We start from the raw sequence: 21,591 nt of genomic DNA, 5'->3' as shown, positions 1-21,591 counted from the left end.
GTGTAAATGTGCGGATCATGGCCGCTTATGGAGAATATTTTGATTAATATTGGAGAGTTGTGGGCATGTGAGACAATAAAATAACTGATATAATAATATAAACAATTCTATATGCGGTAGTATATTGGATAGGACCTAAAACAAAGCGTATGGCGTGAAAGAATGGAAAAGGATTTCGCCTAGTTGAAACCAGTTTTGGTTAAGCCCATTTTTACGTGGGCCCTGCCCGATTTCATTAGTCGTTGGTAAATTTTGTGTAAAATATTGCAAATTACTCAAATATGATTAAAACGTTAGCATCATTACTCAAAAGATACTTTAGATAAGGGTAAACAAGTTGATTAAAAAATTTTAAATGCAAAAATTAATATTTAAAACGCACTTGAAATTCGTCGTATTACGTGTTTATCTATGCAAACAGCTGTAAACAATGTAGCAGCGAGACGAGAGCGTACGCAATGTGATTTAAGGCTGACCTTTTATCAGCTTTAAATGCTCTATCTTCCTGGAATTTTATCTTTGTGTCACTATACTTTTAGTAATGTTCTTCCTGTCATCAGTTTCTTGCCTCAACACCTTTACCCAGCTTAACTCCGACCGCAGTGTTGGATAATTTCTCACCTACTGTGTACTGTACTGTTTTCCAGAGTTTAAAGAAATTAATCTCCACATTTCTGTACGTTCTCGATGTTTATATTATTTATTTATGTATTCTTGTACACTGTACAGTACTTACTGTATATATTTAATAATAATCTAATGATATATCCGTTGAACTCGTCGTCGTGTCCTTCATGTATCCTTCATTGTACATTATAACTCCTGAAGGACTCGTCCGTTATCTCTAGCCTGACAGAAAACAGTTACACCGACGCCAGTCACCTTTATGTTTATGAGGGTAATGTGTAACTTAACTAAAAGAGCAAACCTTATACATAGTTAAGTGTATAACCATCGAATAAATTATGTGGATATTACCTAACAGCAACACACATCATTTAGTTTGGACTGGGATAGTAAAAATGTACAGTACAGTACAGTACAGTACAGTACAGACACATGGCACGTGTTCGAACTTTGTGAAACGTGGACACAAAGATTCATCCACCCTCATAACTCTTACTATCTCGGAGTGTCTCCTTCGTCCTCACGTGTTGTAAGACGTCACTATCCCTCAGCTCTAGACCTGACCTCTCCCTCAGCCCTAGACGTGACCTCTCCCTCAGCTCTAGACGTCATCTCTCCTTCAGCTATAGACGTCACCTCTCCTTCAACTCTGGACGTCACCTCTCCCTCAGCTCTAGACGTCACATCTCCTTCAGCTCTAGACATCACCTCTCCTTCAGCTATAGATTTTACCTTTCCCTCAGCGCTGGACGTCACGCTTCCTTCAGCTCTAGACGACACCTCTCCCTTAGCTCTGGACGTCACCTTTCATTTAGCTCTAAATTTTACCTTTCATTCAGCTCTACACGTCACCTCTCCTTCAGCACTAGATGTCACCTCTCCCTCAGCTCTACACGTCACCTCTCTCTCAGCTCTACACGTCACCCCTCCGTCAGCACTAGATGTCACCTCTCCCTCAGCTCTACACGACACCTCTCTCTCAGCTCTACACGTCACCTCTCCCTCAGCTCTGGACGTCACCTTTCCTTCAGCTCTAGACATCACCTCTCCCTTAGCTCTTGACGTCACCTCTCCCTCATCTCTACACGTTACCTCTCCTTTTGCTCTAGACGTCACCTCTCGCTCAGCTCTAGACGTCACCTCTCCGTCAGCACTAGACGTCACCTCTCCCTCGGCTCTAGACGTCACCTCTCCTTTAGCTCTAGACGTCAAATCTCCATCAGCTCTAGACGCCACCTCTCCCTCAGCTCTAGACGTCACCTCTCCCTCAGCTCTAGACGTCACCTCTCCCTCAGCTCTAGACGTCACCTCTCCCTCAGCTCTAGACGTCACCTCTCCCTCAGCTCTAGACGTCACCTCTCCCTCAGCTCTAGACGTCACCTCTCCTTTAGCTCTAGACGTCAAATCTCCATCAGCTCTAGACGCCACCTCTCCCTCAGCTCTAGACGTCACCTCTCCCTCAGCTCTAGACGTCACCTCTTCTTCAGCTTTACTCTTGTTATTTGACCCAGGTCTTTACAGTCGATATTCCTCATTACAGGCAGTTATGAAGCTAAGCTGAAGGAAGGCAGTAACAAGCTAAGGAAACAGGTCAAGCATACGAGGCAAGGTTAACGTTGTGCATATCCTCCATATTAGGCGGAGGTAAAGTGGACTCCTGTGTGACCCCGACAGTGTTGACCCCGCAGGAGGAAGGAATCCTGCCTCTTCATTGTGCTTGTATTGTTCTAGTGAACACCCACGTCTTCGTTGGGTTGTAATCTCGTGTTGCCCCCATTTTTTACTTGTTTTACTCATATCTGTGAGTAAATTATGGCACCACATTTATAGAGTCCACATAAAAGGAAATAACTGTACTTGTATTTTATATCAAATAACTATGGTTTTCGGTTTCCGTTACAGTTTTAATCATATCTTAGTTCACACTGATATACAGTTACAACCTGAGAATTACTGTATCTGTCCACAATACTTGGATGTACTGATACTTCTGAAGAAACTTTCTGTGTCCAAGTTATTTATGTCTTATGTACCCGCTGTCCTTCTGTGCGTGTATACCGGTACTTGTTGTCTTGCTGGTGTGTGTCCTCACACCTGTGCTTCTTGCCTGGTGAAAATTGGCCAAGTTTTTATTGTGCTGCTAATGTGAATTTGTCCGTTCGTATCTTTGTTCTTCCGTCTGTTTTATCTCCAATACCTGTCCTAGTGTGGCTGACAGATTTAATATGGCAGACTACCCACTGCCCAGAGTAGCCCGGACAAATTTCTTTCTTATATTCTTGACAATGACTGGGATCAACGCTGTGCCAAATTTACAGTATATCAGGGAGCCAAATTAAGAGTGCGTGAGGAGGAGTGGCGGGCGAAGTGCAGCTTCCAGACTTCTTCACTAACCCGCTCCTACCAGCCCTCTTCACTATTACTGCTTCACTATTTCCCTCCTACCAGCCCTTTTCACTACCTCCCTCCTACCAGCCCTCTTCACCACCTCCCTCCTACCAACCCTCTTTAATATCCCCTCTTCACTTCCTCTCTTGTACCTGTCCTCCGCACTACTTCCCTACAATCAGACCTCTTCTCTTCCCTCCTACCGGCCCTCTTCACCAACCCCTTCCTACCAGCCCTTTGACTACCTCCATCCTACCAGCTGTTACGGATTATTGAAACTTCTAGCTGACCATAAGGTGATTTGTTACAGCAATTCCAATGATCACTTGATAATTATGTAAGATTGTCAACCACAAGTTTCAACACAGTAGACAAGGCAAAGTGTAATCAAGGTAATAGCAGTTAATTAAATAGGTATCAATTAAGTATGGTAGAGGATAGGTAAATCGAACAGTGAGATTTTTATTATTGTACTTAAAATACTTATTTACATGCAAATAATAATAATAATTATAATAAAACCTAGATGCAGGCCAGAAATTAATATAAGTACCCTTACTGAATAATCACACAAGTTCAAGGTTAAACATTAAGAAATCACTTATAAGAATGATAGAGGGTAATTTCTGCATATTAACACCAAAACAACACATGTTAAGACACCCACATATTAGAGACAATATCATATAAGTATAAAGGTAAAGGGATTTATGTCTCGTAAATCGTAATCACTCACTTTTGATCGGCGTTACACGGTAAGTGGGGGAGCTTTTAGAAAACAGTTCAAGCTCAGGCTCCAAGCCTTGCTGGATGTATTTACTCGGAGGACTGTGGAATGTGTTGACAAGACGAGGGTCCTCAATCCTCGTCCTGCTCACCCCCTGCCTCTTGACTATAACATTAACAGCATGCCCTTGGAACTATGTAGCTCTTTTAAATATCTTGGAATTTGTGGGAATGATGCAAACTTTGTCGGCAACCTTCGTGTCAAAATAATGCAGCGCATTAAACCCCTCAGAACCCTTGTTGGCAAGGGCTATGGAATTAATATCACCTATGCTCGTACTTTCTACGTTCTGTAGCGACTATCATGCTCTCCATCTTGTGACTATTCCGCCTAAGCAACTCAACAGCCTTGAGGTAGCGCAAAATGAAGCCATGGTCATCATTCTAGGATGCCCAAAATCAACCAGAATTGTAAAGATGAGGAAAGAGCTCGGGCTGCCCCCTCTATCTGAGAAGATCGCTCTACTTAATACCATGTTTTGAGTCAAAGTTTTGAAGAACAATGGTCCCCAAACTATAGCTGAAATTGAGTTGATGTTCATCTAAGTAACCCAGACTATCTCGCTAACCTTCCATAAAAGACTCTCTTTGGGGCGTGGCTTCGTAAAAGTGTTGCAGATCTCTTGAAAATGAATGTTCCAATCACCCCACACGAACCCATTAATGCCATTCCTCCTTGGCTGGATATATCAGTTCCTATTAGTTATACTCCTGTTGGGAGTAAGCAAATGTTAAACACCGATGTGATGAGATGTGTCACACTAGAAACTATTAACAGACACATAGAAAGTATTAAATCAAATGTTATACTTTTACTAATGGTTCTGTGCAGACAAACACAGATAGAAAAGGTTGTTCAATTGTAATATATAAAGAAAAGGAGATGGTAGTGTCAAACAAGCAAAAGCTGAACAACTGGGCCAGCACAGCACAAACTGAACTAACTGGAATCTACAGTACTTAGCCACAGACTACCTTAAAGAAAATGGAGGTGGAGTGATATTCTGTGACTCTCAAAGTGCTTTGAAATCAATGAACAGCGCGTCAGGTTCTATGTCTAAAGTTGTATGCGATATTAAAGGAAATGTGATAACTGCCAATGAGAACAACTCTCGTATCGAATATGTGTGGATTCCGTCCCATGTTGGAATTAGGTATCATGACTTTGCTGATAGACTTACCAATGAGGCATGTAAGAAAGAAAATATTGACCGTGATCTTGGCCTGTACTTAAGAACATTCAAGTCAGAATCATGAGCTCTGATCTAGAAGAACTGAGAAATGCAGAGAGACCTGGCAGTTGTAGCATTAGTAAATATGACAAATTTTGTGACAAGAGGTACCGGTATGGCCAGCATAAGGACAGAACTAGACAATGTGATATAGTTGTGGCCAGAATTAGGCTAGGCTACAGACACATCTGGCAAGTTAGTAACGCTGTACTCATACCTGAACACTCATCATGTAAACTTTGTGATAAACCTTTAAAGCATACACTGGAACTGTATTATTGAATGTGACACTGTCAAAGACTTCAGGCCACCTGGGCCACCTGGCTTATTGTATCATGAACTTTGTAATTGCTACCATTGCATTGAACAGTGGCATCACCCACATGACTCTGACCTATATGTACTGCTCATGAAAATGATGTATTTCTTTGTGTACGAAGTCTATCCTGCATGTCATTGAACAGTAATATCACCCACATGAATCTGACCTATATATACTGCTCATGAATATGATGTATTTCTTTGTGTACGAACCTCTATCCTGCATGGCAGTGAACAGTGACATCACCCACATGACTTTGACCTATATATACTGCTAATGAATAAGATCTATTCCTTTGTGTATGAACCTCTGTCCTGATTGGCAGTGAGAAGTGATACCACCCTCAGTGTCAAGACCTGAATGAATTACTCAGAATAGGCTAACTGTACTCCAAGCTTTGTCAATAAATTTGTTAAACTAAAAAAAAACTGTATAGCTCCCGTCTACCAGTCCTTTCACCAGAGCCACAGAGGGTCGAGGCCTCCAACAGTGTCCTTCATTATAACTGACACAGAACGAGACAAGTTGTTAATTCTGATTTGCGGTGAACAGCTGACCAGAACCTCTTGTTACCTGATCTCTCTTTGCTGTTGTGACTATCCATTTGTGTCGGTAAGTCAGTTAATCAATTAGTCTGTCATTCAGTTACTTAGCCAGACAGTTAGCAATCGTGACGTATTAGCTGGCAGTAGTTCAGTGACAAAGACAGACAGACAGAAAAGGACAGACAAACAGACAGACAGACGGAGAGGTTCAGCGCTGAGACTGGACTCTGTGTTGACCCCTTTCTGGTATCCGATTTTGAGTGAATACATCATGAATACTGAGTGAGGGGTCGCATTATCTACGGACCACACACGTCAGGAGGTATTAAGTATACTTATCCTCGCCCTCGACGAATATGGATAAATTTCAGTCATCCATCTGTGTTTAGTTGGATGAGTGAGGCTGCTGTGGGTCAAACTGAAAGGATAGCAGTCATCCATCTAGATTTAGGTGGATGATGTAACAGCTGTAAATCATCCGCTTATAGGTGACATAATATGACGTGTTTATGTTATCATTCTGGCCATCGCTCGGCTTTAAGCATTTATTTACGTTGACTTTTGTCTACATTTATTAACGTTAACAGGTCATCGACACACAACAGCTAACCGTAAGTTTATCACTTAATCGTCATCAAAAGTAGTAACTAAGACGCCTGAATGTTATCTCAAACAGTTATTTTATAGCCAAAGTGTAATCACAGACAATGGGTTTAACACCCAAACATTATTTTCTGCAATAATTTTAACACCTGTCAATAAGCAATAGTTTACCGTCCATTATTAAAGAAAATAGTTTTAACACAAACATTTACCTGACGCAATAATCTCCACGTCCAGGACTTACTGATACCGGCAATTTGACTCACACACACACCACCTTTACCTATAACTACCATGTAATCACTATCAACTGTAAATAAAGGTAACTCTTATAATGAAATCTACGGTCATTAAGATTTCTAAATCACCGTGTGTAAGGTATTAGACTTACCCCCCCCCCCTTTCCTCACACACACACAGCTAACCTTTCAAGCTTGCCAGTAAACTATCCATTTCATATCTTCAGCAACGTGTGAGCAGTATACATAGAAAAAGTTGATCATGTTGACCTGATGCCAGCTCAGGTCGGGGTCACACGCCGCCGCTGGAAGCAAAAACTTTTAAGAGCTAGATTTGAGGTACTCCAGTCAGGTAGGTAAGTGAAACACCCGATGATCTCGGTCTGGCTGGAGATCTGGATTCGTGCATGCATTACGTAGGTGTGTTGGAATACCTGTGGTGAGAGGAACAGCATAGGTTAGGTCAGATCTGTGACACCGCTCTGAACGTTGAAAGATTTTTCATAACGTAAGTCGATTCTGTACATCAATAATAACATGGAATGATTTAAGGTGCATCGTACAATAACTGGAACACATCAGCAGATGAACTTCACCACCACCATATACCGCCTATAACACACCCTCGTCACCTTAATACGATTCATGTGTTAGTTGCCTCTGAACTTTAATGTAATTTTAAGTGTAAGATCACATCACGGTCTTTTTCCCTTATCTGCATATTGAATTACGAGTTGAATGTCGTGATTGCATTGCAGAGCTGTATCTAAGTATTGCAGAATATTGCAAAATACTCTCAAGAAACTTTACACACCTGTCATTCTGTTACCTGTGGAAATACTGATCTTACACTCCCCCTCCCCGCTTGTGAAAACGATCCACGACCTCTGGCCTCTAGAGTCGTCCACTCTACCTCTTCTGTGAGCACGACCTCTGACCTCTAGGGAGTCGTTCACACCACCTCCATGACCCCACACCTTCACCTTCACCTCTTAAGGAAGGGGGACATGACCTCACTGAGTAAAAGGACATTTTCCCCTTCAAAAGTAAAGATCAAACCTCTATGGTAAATATTATTTTTTGAAGGTAAATATCATTAATCGAAGGTGAAGATTTACTGTAAGGGCGAGACAAATCACTGTTTTAAGGTAAAGAAAATGATCATTAATTTAAAGGGAAAATTTTAAGGTAAAGGTCACTAATTTAAGGGAAATCACAATAGATTAAGGGGAGCATCAGTAGATTAAGGGGATGATAACTAGTTTAAGGAATAGTTAATTAGTTGAAGGTAATTAAGGTAAACATCACTACTTTAAGGTAAACAATTTAAGGTAAAAATCATTAGATTAAGGTGAAGATTTAAGAGTGTGACAAGTCGTTCGTTAGTTTAAGGAAAAGAACATTAGTTTAAAATAAAACATCAAGGGAGGTGGGACTGTACAGAGGTGGGAAGGAAAGTTGTTGGAGAGTGGGAGAGGTTTGTATAAACCAGGTCACAACATCCTCGCTTTGTCAGATCGGCAAATATTTAGTCTATGAATGAAATTTGTGTCAGATCGACTCTAGCAGGGATGGTGTGTGTATGTGTGGGGGGGGTGGGGGGGGGGGGAGTTAGGTGCATTCCTGCCTCGAGGATTTACTATGACCTGAGATTTCGATGACCTTAGATACGCTGATTGCGTTTCCTCATAGGTCGAGGTTCACTACCTGGATATTGAATTAAAGCAATATGATGTGTTTGTTGTGGAATTTTTTGTTGTTGAACTTTTAAATAATGTGGTTCTTTTGCTATATTATATGTTTCGTCTGTTCGTGTGCTGCTGTAAATGAAACTGATTACTGTTTGTGAGTTGGTGTGGGTGAAACTTTATTTACTGTATTTCCTTTTTACAGTGTACTGTACTGTATATGTTACGTTTTTTTTGCGGAATCGGTTATTTTTCAAAATGACCTGCATGCATATTGGTAATTTGTAAAATAACTTACAAATAGACAACCTAAACTAATTTAACCTTATGGTTAGGACAGCACATCGTCCAAAGCTAAAAAAAAAAAAAAAAAACATGACCACTTAACTGTGTATCAAACTACACGAGCCATCCTAACCTAACCTAACCTTATTCAACCATAAAGTTAGGTTAGTTTAGATTGTCTGTTTGTAGGTTATTTTGCAAAATTACCAATATGCATGCCGGTCATTTTGAAAAATAACCGATTCCGCAAAAAACTTAACACACTGTATATACAGTACAGTTTGCTTGGGTTCCGAAATGTGTATGTTTGTGTGAAAGTGCTTGGATTGGTATTTGGAATACTTTTATTCGTGAATCTTTACAAAGAGGCATACAGAACTTTTCTAACATTATAAGTTATGCGGCCAGTTGCAATATCACAATTGATGGCATATTGCAAACACACGAAGGTAGTGAGGCACGTTGATGCAGGTGAGGGCTTCCAATTTATAGCTGGGTGGAGCTGTGTACCTGAGTTACATCTAAAACCAGAGATTAGAAATAAATAACGTGTTTTGGCAGGAAGTTAACTGACGAGAGGCGTGAGCTCTAAAGTTGGCGGGAATAATAATGTTGTTCGAGTATATGGGGTGTAGACACTGTATTGGTGGTGGAATGTGTGGGCCATAGGTGTGTGTTGCAGGAGGATTACGTTCAGCATTTATGATGAAACTGTGATGGGATAAATGAACATGGCCGTATTACTGGATGATGGACGTAAAAAAGAAGATTGGAAGTGTGAGTCGTGTGATGTATAGATTATACTTGTTCACTTTACATTATTTAATTAGAAACAAAAATGGTCAGCATGCACTTCTCCGATCACATGAGTTGTACTTTATGGAAGAAGAGATGTTGCTTCAGGAAAGTGTGAGAAGTAGGCGGTGAAGAGAGATAAAAATGATGACGAAGATAAAATACAGGTTTTAGGAGCATTTTAAAGTAAAAGAGGAAAATGATGATAAAGTGATTGTAAATTATGTTTAGTTTAAGTGAGCTGATGAGAGGAGGAGGCACTGAAGGAGTCGTGTTTGGAGGGAAAAGTTGCTAATATTGTCTTGCTTCAACCTTCAACAAGTGGTAGAAGGTTGGTATTCACACACTGCTCACTGGCTGTAAGATTAGCATTGGAAGATGGTGTGACATGCAAACGGTCTGGTGGCATAATGGTGGAGGTGTGAGAGGCAGGGTAGGCTTGAGTGAGGGTGTTGGTTGATCATCACGTTAACTTTAGTAGCTTGTAGCAGGATAGAGGAGATTCAGATGCGAGGAGGAGGGTCATATGGAATAAGACCGGTAAAGGAAAATGATAAGATACATTGTAAAAGGCATTAGAGGAAATGTAAATCTGAAAAAAAAGATTCCCTATTGTTGTTGAGTGCAATGATGACAACAAGAGACCTACTGTGGCAACGCTAAGACGAAACCTTGACTACCACATTCGAGTTTCAATTACGTCTGTCAAGGATATGGAGAAGTTTGTTTGACAGTGTGAATAACTTTTAAGATTATTATTGTATAGGATATGGGACTATGGTAGTATGGAAAAGAAGACTCACGTGTTTTTTGGCGATGTGTTGTAGCAAGGTTCCAGGTGTTATGAGAAATGGTGATAAATAGCAAACAATAGCGAACATACAAAGATTTAGACATATTCCAAGGGTTTTTTTGTGTGTGTGTCTGTGTGTATTGCATGGGGTTATTCTCTCCTAGTGTTTATTATTTTATTATTATTTTTATTTATTATTTATTGGGCACTCCCCTACATCCTTGTGTAAGGTGAAGCGCAGAAGCGTTTACAGCGCCCAACAGGGAAGCATGCTAAGTTTATGCTTGCCTTTATGTCTCATGAGTTGAAGGCGTAGAGTTTACCTGGAGCTTGTTTGTGGTGGGTGACCTTTTGCCGTGCGAGGTTGAACCAGGGAGGAGAGGCACTTTTTTCGCTGTGGTCAACTGGGGAAGGTATAGTTCAGGGGCACCACATGGACGTCCGGTGCCCACACAATTCTGCTGAAGGAACTGATAGAATATAAATATTTTTTATTGGGCCCAAATTAAATCCTTGAGATTAATAAGCGGGATGTTTTGATCCTTCACACATATTACGCAAGAACCTGCATTAGTTTGAGATTACCGATCAATTAAACAATATTGAAAGTAACATGATCTCTATTTTTGGTCTGTCAATATGAATGATTAAACAGTGAAACAGATGATTGAAATTAGTATCTAATATTATGTCCATCGCTGTGTCTTGTGCCCTTGGGCATAAGAATTACTCCTGTCAGCGTAGCATCTACAGTATCAAGGAGAGGAAGGAATTATACAGTTGTGGATATAAACCTACGAGTCATATAAATATATCCTTTAAATGTGTATAAACTGACAAGCAGGTGTATGGTGGCCGAAAGAATACAGGCGTTAGTATGAATCATGAATCACTTATTTCCCCTTGTGTTTGCTCATTGAGGCGAACAGAACACAAAACGTAGAATTTAGACCCCAGCAGATGTAGGGAAGGCGAAGAAGTATTTAGATTGAGAAAATATAGCACACACACACACACACACACGCTATTAGTGCCCGTGTTGCCGTGGCTATAGAACGAATTTAACTTTGCGACCCTAACCGTGACCGTGAGTGGCCTGACTTTGACACTAAAGTTTGTCGGGTAACTAAAACAATACTGACGGTGGTACCTCCGTCTGCACCCTCACCTGTACCCTCTCAGTACCACCGCCACCAGCACCGCTACAACTCACCCTGACTTACTCACCTTGTCTGCTGGGCCGGCGGGCGGGAAGACCTGTGCTGCTGCACAAGACCTTGTTCCAGCTCATGATTGCAAATTTCCTAAATTTTGCACGCGGCAGAACTCCTATTTGTATGAGGATTAAACGATCACTAAACAAATGGATATACAGAGAAAGACTAGACATTCATATATCATATACCACTTTTTTTAAATATTTATAAAGAGGATTACTGTATATTATCACAACACTTGTTATCTTACGAGATTCAGATTTGTTTGATTTGTCATTGAACTTTTATTAGTGCATTAAAGTACTGTGTTGGGTACACGTTCCAGGTAGGTACAGTGATTCCCCTGTTGCAATAGATGTCGATAAAGATGGAGATGTATTCAATAATTGTTTAACTTAGCCATTAGTTCGTGGATGTGTATTTAACATCTACCTCCCTAGTTACTGAGTATATGTACAAGTAGAAACGCATCTAATCAAAGCCATTTACTTTTACTATCTAGTGTTATACTCTGGCTGCATTATAAGCGTCACACCCCTGAAGATGTGAATTACACGAAAGCGCTTGGGAACTTCGTGTTTTATTTTTCCTTGTGGTTATCAGCATATACCTGGATCATGCGTACCTACAGTGATTTATTTGCATATATATATATATATATATATATATATATATATATATATATATATATATATATATATATATATATATATATATATATATATAAAACAAAGAAGTATATCTGTGTGTATGTGTGTATGTAATGATGATGGATGATGTTATACGTAGTGATGATGGGTGCAGGGTGGTGTTATATGTAGCGATGATGGATGGTGTTATATGTAGTGATGATGGGTGGTGTTATATGTAGTGATGATAGGTGGTGTTGTATGTAGCGATGATGGATGGTGTTATATGTAGTGATGATGGGTGGTGTTATATGTAGTGATGATAGGTGGTGTTATATGTAGCGATGATGGATGGTGTTATATGTAGTGATGATGGGTGGTGTTATATGTAGTGATGATAGGTGGTGTTATATGTAGCGATGATGGATGGTGTTATATGTAGCGATGATGGATGGTGTTATATGTAGTGATGATGGGTGGTGTTATATGTAGTGATGATGGGTGGTGTTATATGTAGTGATGATAGGTGGTGTTATATGTAGCGATGATGGATGGTGTTATATGTAGTGATGATGGGTGGTGTTATAAGTAATGATGATAGGTGGTGTTATATATAGTGATGATGGGTGGTGTTATATGTAGTCATGATGGATGGTGTTATATGTAGTGATGATGGATGGTGTTATATGTAGTGGTGGTGGTGGTGACAGTGATAATGACAGTGGCAGTGGTGGTGATGGTGATAGCGGCATGTTTGTGGTGATAGTGGTGGTGGTAGAGACTGGTTGATAGTAGTGGTAATGATGGTGGTGGTAATGATGATGGTGGTAGTAGTGGTGGTAGTGATGGTAGTGATGGTGGTGCTATACGTAGTGATGATGGATGGTGTTATATGTATTGATGATGGATGTTGTTATATGTAGTGATGATAGTGGTGTTATCTGTGGTGATGATGAATGGTATTATAGTAGTGATGATGGATGGTGTTATATGTAGTGATGATGGATGATGTTATGTGTAGTGATGACGGGTAGTGTTATATGTAGTGATGATGGATGGTGTTATATGTAGTGATGATGGATGTTGTTATATGTAGTGATGATGGGTGGTGTTATATGTAGTGATGATAGGTGGTGTTATATGTAGCGATGATGGATGGTGTTATATGTAGTGATGATGGGTGGTGTTATAAGTAATGATGATAGGTGGTGTGTATATAGTGATGATGGGTGGTGTTATATGATGGGATGGTGTTATATGTAGTGATGATGGATGGTGTTATATGTAGTGATGATGGATGGTGTTATATGTAGTGGTGGTGGTGGTGACAGTGATAATGACAGTGGCAGTGGTGGTGATGGTGATAGCGGCATGTTTGTGGTGATAGTGGTGGTGGTAGAGACTGGTTGATAGTAGTGGTAATGATGGTGGTGGTAATGATGATGGTGGTAGTAGTGGTGGTAGTGATGGTAGTGATGGTGGTGCTATACGTAGTGATGATGGATGGTGTTATATGTAGTGATGATGGATGTTGTTATATGTAGTGATGATAGTGGTGTTATCTGTGGTGATGATGAATGGTATTATAGTAGTGATGATGGATGGTGTTATATGTAGTGATGATGGATGATGTTATATGTAGTGATGACGGGTAGTGTTATATGTAGTGATGATGGATGGTGTTATATGTAGATGATGATAGGATGATTGTTATATGTAGTGATGATGGATGGTGTTATATGTAGTGATGATGGATGGTGTTATTTGTAGTGATGATGGATGGTGTTATATGTAGTGATAATGGATGATGTTATATGTAGTGATGATGGGTGGTGTTATATGTAGTGATGATTAGACAATAAAATAATAACAGTTTAATGCTAAAAACATGGTGGAACTTACATACACCATTAATGAACTATTGATGGAAGAAGAAGTTTTGGGGACTGAACAGTGAGACAATGTGGAGCCTCCCGGAGGGTTGCGTCCTACCGTGGCCTAGCGGATGAGCCGCCCGGAGGGCGGCGATTCTGCTGTGTGTATACATATATATATATATATATATATATATATATATATATATATATATATATATATATATATATATATATATATATATATATATATATATATATATATATATATATATATATATACACGACTATACAACACCAGATATACATACAGTACAAGGGATAGCTGTAGAAAAAGATGAATATATAAAAATAGCGAAGTAACACGCTGTCCTTACCCTTTCCTTCTGGGTTATTATATACAAGGCTAGTAAGACTGGTCAGGTGATGCTCACACACACACACACACACACACACGAGGGTTTGTTGTGTTTGACGAGACGTAAACAGTAACAAACCCACATGGTGTTATTGGGATTGGTCACTGATCTTGAAATCTAATTCTTAGAAGGCCGTTCATTACGCTTTCCCTAAACGGCCATAACTGGACATTTAAGAAAGAGTCCTGACATCCTTATGTAAACCTACAGAAGGGAGATACTGGCTTAAAGATGACGTCAAAATTGCAGTAATACTGTAACCATAGTTTCAATTAGAGGAAATAAGTTTAGCTACGAATCTTTAAAACTTTAGTCCTGGCGTCCAAGGAAAACACTCGTTTAAGTGTACTCGCTGTCGAAAGGCCAACGTTAAGAAGGTGTCTGGAGGAGGAGAAATCATCTAATAATAATAGAGAGTGAAGCGAGTGATGATAAGAGAAAACGAATAAAATTGTGAAACTAAAATTATGTTGAAATAATAGTAAGGATACTGTAGAGTGAAGCTAAATTTGGCTTCACTCAGGCACTTTCGTACTTATTATTTCCATCTTGAGGGCATACAGGAGGAGTGTGTTGAGGTACTATATACAGTATATCTGTATATATAGGTTAATTTACCTTGAGTAAGGTAGACACAGGCACTAAAAGATATTATTACAAGGTAACAATTTATCTATGGCCACGTACTGTCAGGCAGGGTTATGATATAAGGCTGGCCATAAACTGATAGTAGAACGGATAATGGAAAATTCGTGCAAATGGTGATGCAAGAATGAATGAATGAATGGTATTGGGGGATTACTGGCCTCTTCGCCGTTAGGCTATTTCGGCCGAAGCTGATTGGTTGGACTTCTTCCTTTTCTTGTTTCTTCTTTTGCTTTTCAGTTTCCATTCTTCTTCGTGGTCTTCTTCTGGGATATTCTCATACACTTCTATAAACGATGTTAAAGATAGTGTAATGAAATCGGGTTTAATTGTTGTGATCTTGTTCTGGTCTTGCTTGTTCTTTTCTTGATTTTTCACTACAAGGAGGGCCTCCTTGTAGCTCAGTCTTTCGTTAGTCCGCAGCTTGGCCACCCTGCACTCCTCCCTCCACTTGGGTCACTCCCGGTCGGAGGAGGAGTGAGGGCTACCACAAGCTGCGCACTTCTTGGCGGCCGCCAAGCAGTTGGCGTCTTGGTGCCCGGGTGTCCCGCAGCTTGAACACACCTCCCGAGCACGACACTTCCGCCCCAGATGGCCGTACTTCTGGCATTTGTATGAACGAGTGGGTCTTCGCTGGTACGGTTTTACTGGGATCTTCTCCCATCCCAGCAAAACGGAGCTAGGAAGTTTCTTTGGGAAGCCAACCAGGGCAGCTGTACTGGTCAGCTTCCGAACTATTGAGAGCTGATCTCCTATCAGCTCGGCAAGTTCTTGTTTTTCGAGATGTTCGATTTCTGTGTGGGAGATGACTCCGAAAACCAAGTTGTCCTGTCACCCCCGTGATTCCCGAGGAGTCAAAAAACTTCCTCAGGACAAGGAGGTTGAGTTGCTTGCGCGAAGGGCGCTTGACTGGATACAGTCTAACGACCTTCGCCTGGTTGCAGGTGAACATGGTCACGCGGTACCTCGGGAGCAGAGAGAACCTACCTCGCCGAGGTTCAGTTCTCAAGTGCAAGAATGAAATTTGGCATGTTTATACCCTAGGGGCTACTTGTCAAATCTGCCTGATTGGCCATTTGGAAATCCAAGATGGCGGCCATTTTTCAGGATGGCTGCCAAATTGACCTTCGAAAAATGATTATTATTTTTTTTTAGAAATTGGTGTAGTTGGTCAATCTAAATGATGTTAGTGTCGATATGTATGTTTTCAAGCATGCTCAGATGATTTTTTTCTATTTCTGATACTCTCAGATATATATTTGTCTTATTTATGACTGGTTTTATGTTTTTTTCTAACTAGGTGAGGGTAGCATGCAGAGGGGTCTCTGCATATGAGGGAGTGATTGTCGGACACTACCAGGGAACACTGGTGACATCACTGCTATGCAACCCAGCATGGGGTTCAGTCTCAGCTAAGAAAAATCATGTCATACTGCAACAGCTTAGTGTCCCAAATGCTGCTTAACCAACCCCAAATCAGATAAGCAGCCGCACCTAAATTGACAGGATGTGCCAGCGCGGGAGAGCCGAGCCAAGGATAATGGGGTTTTAGTTATCTGGATGGTGTACAGATCGCACGGGACTAATGACACTGGATGAATGATCGGATTAGGTGTAGGGCAAGTTGTATCCCATATAAAAAAATGCTCATCAGGGTGGTAAAAGGATAAACCTTCGGCCATGAAGAACAAAAATAGTTATGGACAAAAAATCTACCAACAAATCATTCCTCACTGACTGGGCAAAGTGTTGTCTTTGTCAACAGGATAAGAAGGAAGAGTTTATGTCTCCATATGCAATTCCTGCCAAAAAATTAGATGACGGTTACAAGAGCTTGGCAAGGAATATTCCTCTATTTCATTCAATCAATGCACTGCCAATCAAGCTTGACTTTGCAAGACTTGTTGAAGATGATGGGATAGAGGAGACCTTGAGGAGAACCAAGACACAGTATCATGAGAGTTGCAGACTTCTGTTCAACAACACAAAGTGAAATAGAGCTCAGAAAATGCGAACCTCTGCAGTTGCTACAAAGGAGAGCAGCAATAGCAAGATACCACGAATGGTCAGAGACCCCAAAGCAACAGAATGCTTTCTATGTGAGGAAGAAGCTTCGGGAGATGACATAAGACATGCAATGACAATGAAACTTAATAAAAGATTGAATGATTGTGCGAAGACACTTTAGCGATGGAAAACTCCTTGCCAAACTAAGTGCAGGAGATGTTGTGGCACAAGAACTGAAGTATCACCCTCGCTGCCTGGCAGACCTATACAACCGAGAAAGAACACACCGAAATATTCATGAGCAAGAAGAAGCACAAGAGCTTCATCCGAACAAGTACGCATACCCAACTGCTTTCTCTGAACTGGTCACTTACATCATTCAGATGAACGCTTCTAGTGAAGGGACTGAACCACCCATTTTCAGACTTGCTGACCTGGTCACACTCTACAGACAGAGACTTGAGCAGCTGGGTGTTGGATCGTCCGATGTTCATGCTACTCGACTGAAGGACCAGCTGCTTTTTCACATCCCCCAGCTGCAAGCTCATCACCAAGAAAGAGATATCCTACTGGCCTTTGAGAAGGATGCTGGCTCAATCCTGGCACAAGCAAGCAAATACGGTGACGCGATCCATCTGGCCAAGCCTGCTGGGATGATACGACGGGACATGCTTCAGCACAAGTCACACTTCAGCAATACATTTCATGAAGAATGCATTGAACAGGCTGTTCCACCATCACTGATTCAATTTGTATGTATGATCGAACATGGTGCAGATATCAAATCCCAACTTCAGCATGGCGCATTGAAGTCTGAACTTGCTATGTCACAGCTCTTACAGTACAACTGCTTTGCCAACTACAAGGAAGGAACACAAATCCACATACACTCAAAGGACCATGAGACACCTTTTGCTATCTACGTCGGCATGTCTGTGTTTACTAAGACAAGAAAGAGGCAGTTTATCGACATGCTGCATGGAAATGGGGTCAGCATTTCATATGGCAGAGTTCTACAATTATCAGCCCAGCTAGGAGAAGCAGTTGTATGCTAGTACGTGGAAGATGGATTGGTGTGTCCACCAATCTTGAGGAAGAAGTTGTTCACGACTTCAGCAGTGGACAACATTGACCACAACCCCATTGCGACTACGGCCAAAACGTCCTTCCATGGGACCAGTGTGTCCATCGTCCAACATCCAAGCCCTGAGCAGGCTGGTGAGGAACGTGAGCCACTCATACGGAATGCAGATACGATGGTCAAGAAAGTTCCTGAGCTTACAGAGGCATTCACCAATGTCCGACCAGCTTATATTATGAAGAATCCCAATCCTCCCTTGGTAGCACCTCAGTCATTGCCAGAACCTGAGTCAATCCAGTCACACCTGCAGGAAGAGTATGCTTGGCTGGAAGAGGTCTTGCTCACTGAGGATGTGGCATATGAAGTCTGCATCACATTGGCAGCTCACCATGCAGCACAGAAGAGGAGTCAGCCATTTGAAGTGAGCATTACGTCTCTGCTTCCCCTGCTTCGAGATCAGGCACACACTGTGGTAACCATCAAGCATGTCATGTAAAAGGTTCGTGATACAGTGGCTTTTCTGAGCCCAGGTCAGATCCCAGTCATAGCTGCTGACCAGCCACTGTATGCCCTGGCAAAACAAATCCAGTGGCATTGGCCTGAGTATGGAGAAGACATGTATGTTATTATGTTCGGGGGACTTCACATAGAGGTGGCTGCACTGAGATCACTAGGGACGCTACTACAAGACAGTGGTTGGACCGGTTCCCTTATTGAAGCAGGAGTGGCTTCATCTGGTACAGAAGAGTCTTTTCTGTCTGTATCAAGTGTAACTAAGACAAGACTAGCAAGTCACAGCATGCAGCTTGTACAAACTGATGAAGGAGGCATACCAGGACTATTGCTCTCATGAGTCTGAAAGGTCAACTTTGAGCTTTGAAGACTGGTGTAAGCAACGGAGGCTTGAGAAGTCACAGTTCCAATTCTGGAACCTTGTGTTGGACATGGAGCTCACCATCTTCATGTTGATCCGCTCATTCAGCGAAGGCAATTTCAAACTCTACCTTCAAGCACTCTCAGAGCTGATCCCCTACTTCTTTGCGAACAACAATGTTAATTATGCCCGATGGCTTCCAATTCACCTTCGAGGCATGATGTGCCTTGAGCAACAACATCAAGAGGTAGCGAGGGAGTTCTACAAGGGGAACTTTGTTGTCCACAAGTCAGGAAGAGAGTTCGCTGCCATTGTATTGATCAAGCCCATGAACAAAACAATGCAGTGATTAAAGGCGATGTAGGAGCAATTGGGTTGACTGAGGACCCAGCAGCACTTCGTAGGTGGATGGTGGCTGGATCTGAAGTGAGTCGTCTTGTTGCTGGATATGAAGCTGCGTCAGGTGCAAAAGATGGAACCACCACCAGCAGCCGACATCATGAGCAGACCCTGAGTGCACAGAAATCTTTCTTTGAGAAGGTGGAAGCACATTCCAAGGTGCTGCGGGAGATGGACAACCCTTTCCAACAAGAGTCATCTGACCTTCTGGTGTTAGACACAAAGAACATTGTACATCCATATATTGCTAAAATGGTTGGTACACACCATGACAGAGGAAAAGAGCAATTCCAGTCAAACATGAACACATTGTTAGCAGTTCCAAAGAGAAGGTACTGAAAGATGACTGTCAGCTGTTCTCGCGACTCTTCATCTCCAGCCAGAACAGATAATATGACTTGCAAGAATTCTTCAAGCATGAGATCCAGTAAGCTCCTGCCTCCCTTAGTGACAATGGCAAGCTTCATACATGTCAGAAGTCACAGCTGGCTGAAATTCTTCAAGCACAAGTGAATGCTACAGAGAGAGAACCACATGGAGATGCTTTCATCATAGATGGTTCAGCACTGATCAATGCCCTGCCTCCACGCACCTCAAAGACTTTTGATGCCTATGCCAGAGAAGACATCCTGCCCAAAGTGGAATTCTATGGTGCCAAATACAATAGTGTGGATGTAGTGTTTGATGTGTACAAAAAGTCAAGTCTGAAGTCTGAAGCCAGGTCGAAACGAGGACAGGGGATCAGGAGAAGAGTTACAGGAACCAGTAAGACTCCCAAAAACTGGAGAAGCTTCTGCGAGATGACAAAAACAAGACAGAACTATTCCATTTTCTCGCGGAGAAAATGTGTGAAGCACAGACGACAAGCATGGTGGTTGTGACAAAGGGAGAAGATGCCATTAGCAACACAGAGAAGTCCCTAGAAGCTGTGGCTCCATGCTGTCATGAGGAAGCAGACACACGAATATTTGTGCATGCTCGAGATGCAGCAATGGAAGGTAGCAAGTCCCTCATCATCAAAGCAAATGACACTGACGTAGTCGTCATAGCAGTATCTGTACTGCCATCACTACAGGAGTTTGGTCTTGATAACATGTGGATTGCCTTTGGCCAAAGAGCCAGTCATCGATGGATTCCAGTTCATGATGTAGTTTCTGCGATAGGGACTAAGAAAGCTAGTGGGATCCTATACTTTCATGCTTTCACTGGCTGTGACGTTGTGTCTGGCTTCCATGAGAAAGGAAACAAATCTGCGTGGCAGACATGGAATGTCTGTGATGAAGTTTCAGAAACATTCACCAACTGACCAAATGTGCCTGTAAGAAAGACTGCAACCAGAGATGCAAATGCTTTCGCTCTGGACTTTCCTGCACAGCACTTTGCAGCTGCATATGTGAACAGCAGTAAATGCACAAAGATGTACTGTCAGGAGAAGTCACAGGAACCAGTGCTAATAGTGAGTACTTTTTTTTTAGTAAGTTCTTTTTTGTTATATTTTTTTCCTAAAAGTGTTATTTTATGTGGATAAAAATGTTACAATGGACTTAAAACTATAAAACAATCATCTGAGCATGCTTGAAAACATACATATCGACACCAAGATCACTCAGATTGACCAACTACATCAATTTCTATAAGAAAAATCAACTTTTGAAGGTCAATATGGCGGCCATCTTGAAAAATGGCCGCCATCTTGGATTTTCAAATGGCCAATCAGGCAGACTTGACTAGTAACCATTAGAGAATTACCATGCCAAATTTGGTGCTTGTATCACCATTTGCATGATTCTCTTGAAAAATTGCATTTAGCTGCCCCACTATGAAGGTTACTGACTGTGAGGAAAGCTAACATTGTGATCAAAAGTGTTCCTGATGGCACTGGATTCAATACTCTTATTAATAATGAGTTTGTATGAAATTATTTCACATTCATTATTCCAGTTAGTGTAAATATCAAACCATCACCATCACCACCGCGGCCACCACTAACACCTACAGCGCCCTTCAGTACTCAGAGTGCATCATACCAGCGCCCTTGACCAACATATGTGGTGGTTATCCTCGTGGGAGCAGCCGTGACCTGTGTTTGTATACAGGTGTGTGTGTGTGTGTGATCAGGCACAGGAACCTCCCGTTTGTGCTG

General features: G+C 41.5%; 1 protein-coding gene across 1 annotated transcript in view; it reads left to right on the top strand.

Moving 5' to 3' along the window:
* The window catches only part of LOC121869270 (uncharacterized threonine-rich GPI-anchored glycoprotein PJ4664.02-like), a 45,367-nt gene extending 26,696 nt beyond the window's left edge, over positions 1-18,671 (top strand). The window contains exons 4-5 of the mRNA XM_042370517.1: positions 1,737-2,138; positions 18,211-18,671. Of these exons, the coding sequence (XP_042226451.1) occupies positions 1,737-2,138; positions 18,211-18,671 (863 nt within the window). The remainder of the gene's footprint in view (positions 1-1,736; positions 2,139-18,210) is intronic.
* The last annotated feature ends 2,920 nt before the right edge of the window (positions 18,672-21,591 follow it).

This window comes from Homarus americanus, unplaced genomic scaffold (genome assembly GCF_018991925.1).
Source record: "Homarus americanus isolate GMGI-L3 unplaced genomic scaffold, GMGI_Hamer_2.0 scaffold36734, whole genome shotgun sequence".
Classification (NCBI taxonomy): domain Eukaryota; kingdom Metazoa; phylum Arthropoda; class Malacostraca; order Decapoda; family Nephropidae; genus Homarus; species Homarus americanus.
The sequence above is the reverse complement of the archived record's forward strand: the minus strand, read 5'-3'. Positions and strand labels throughout refer to the sequence as shown.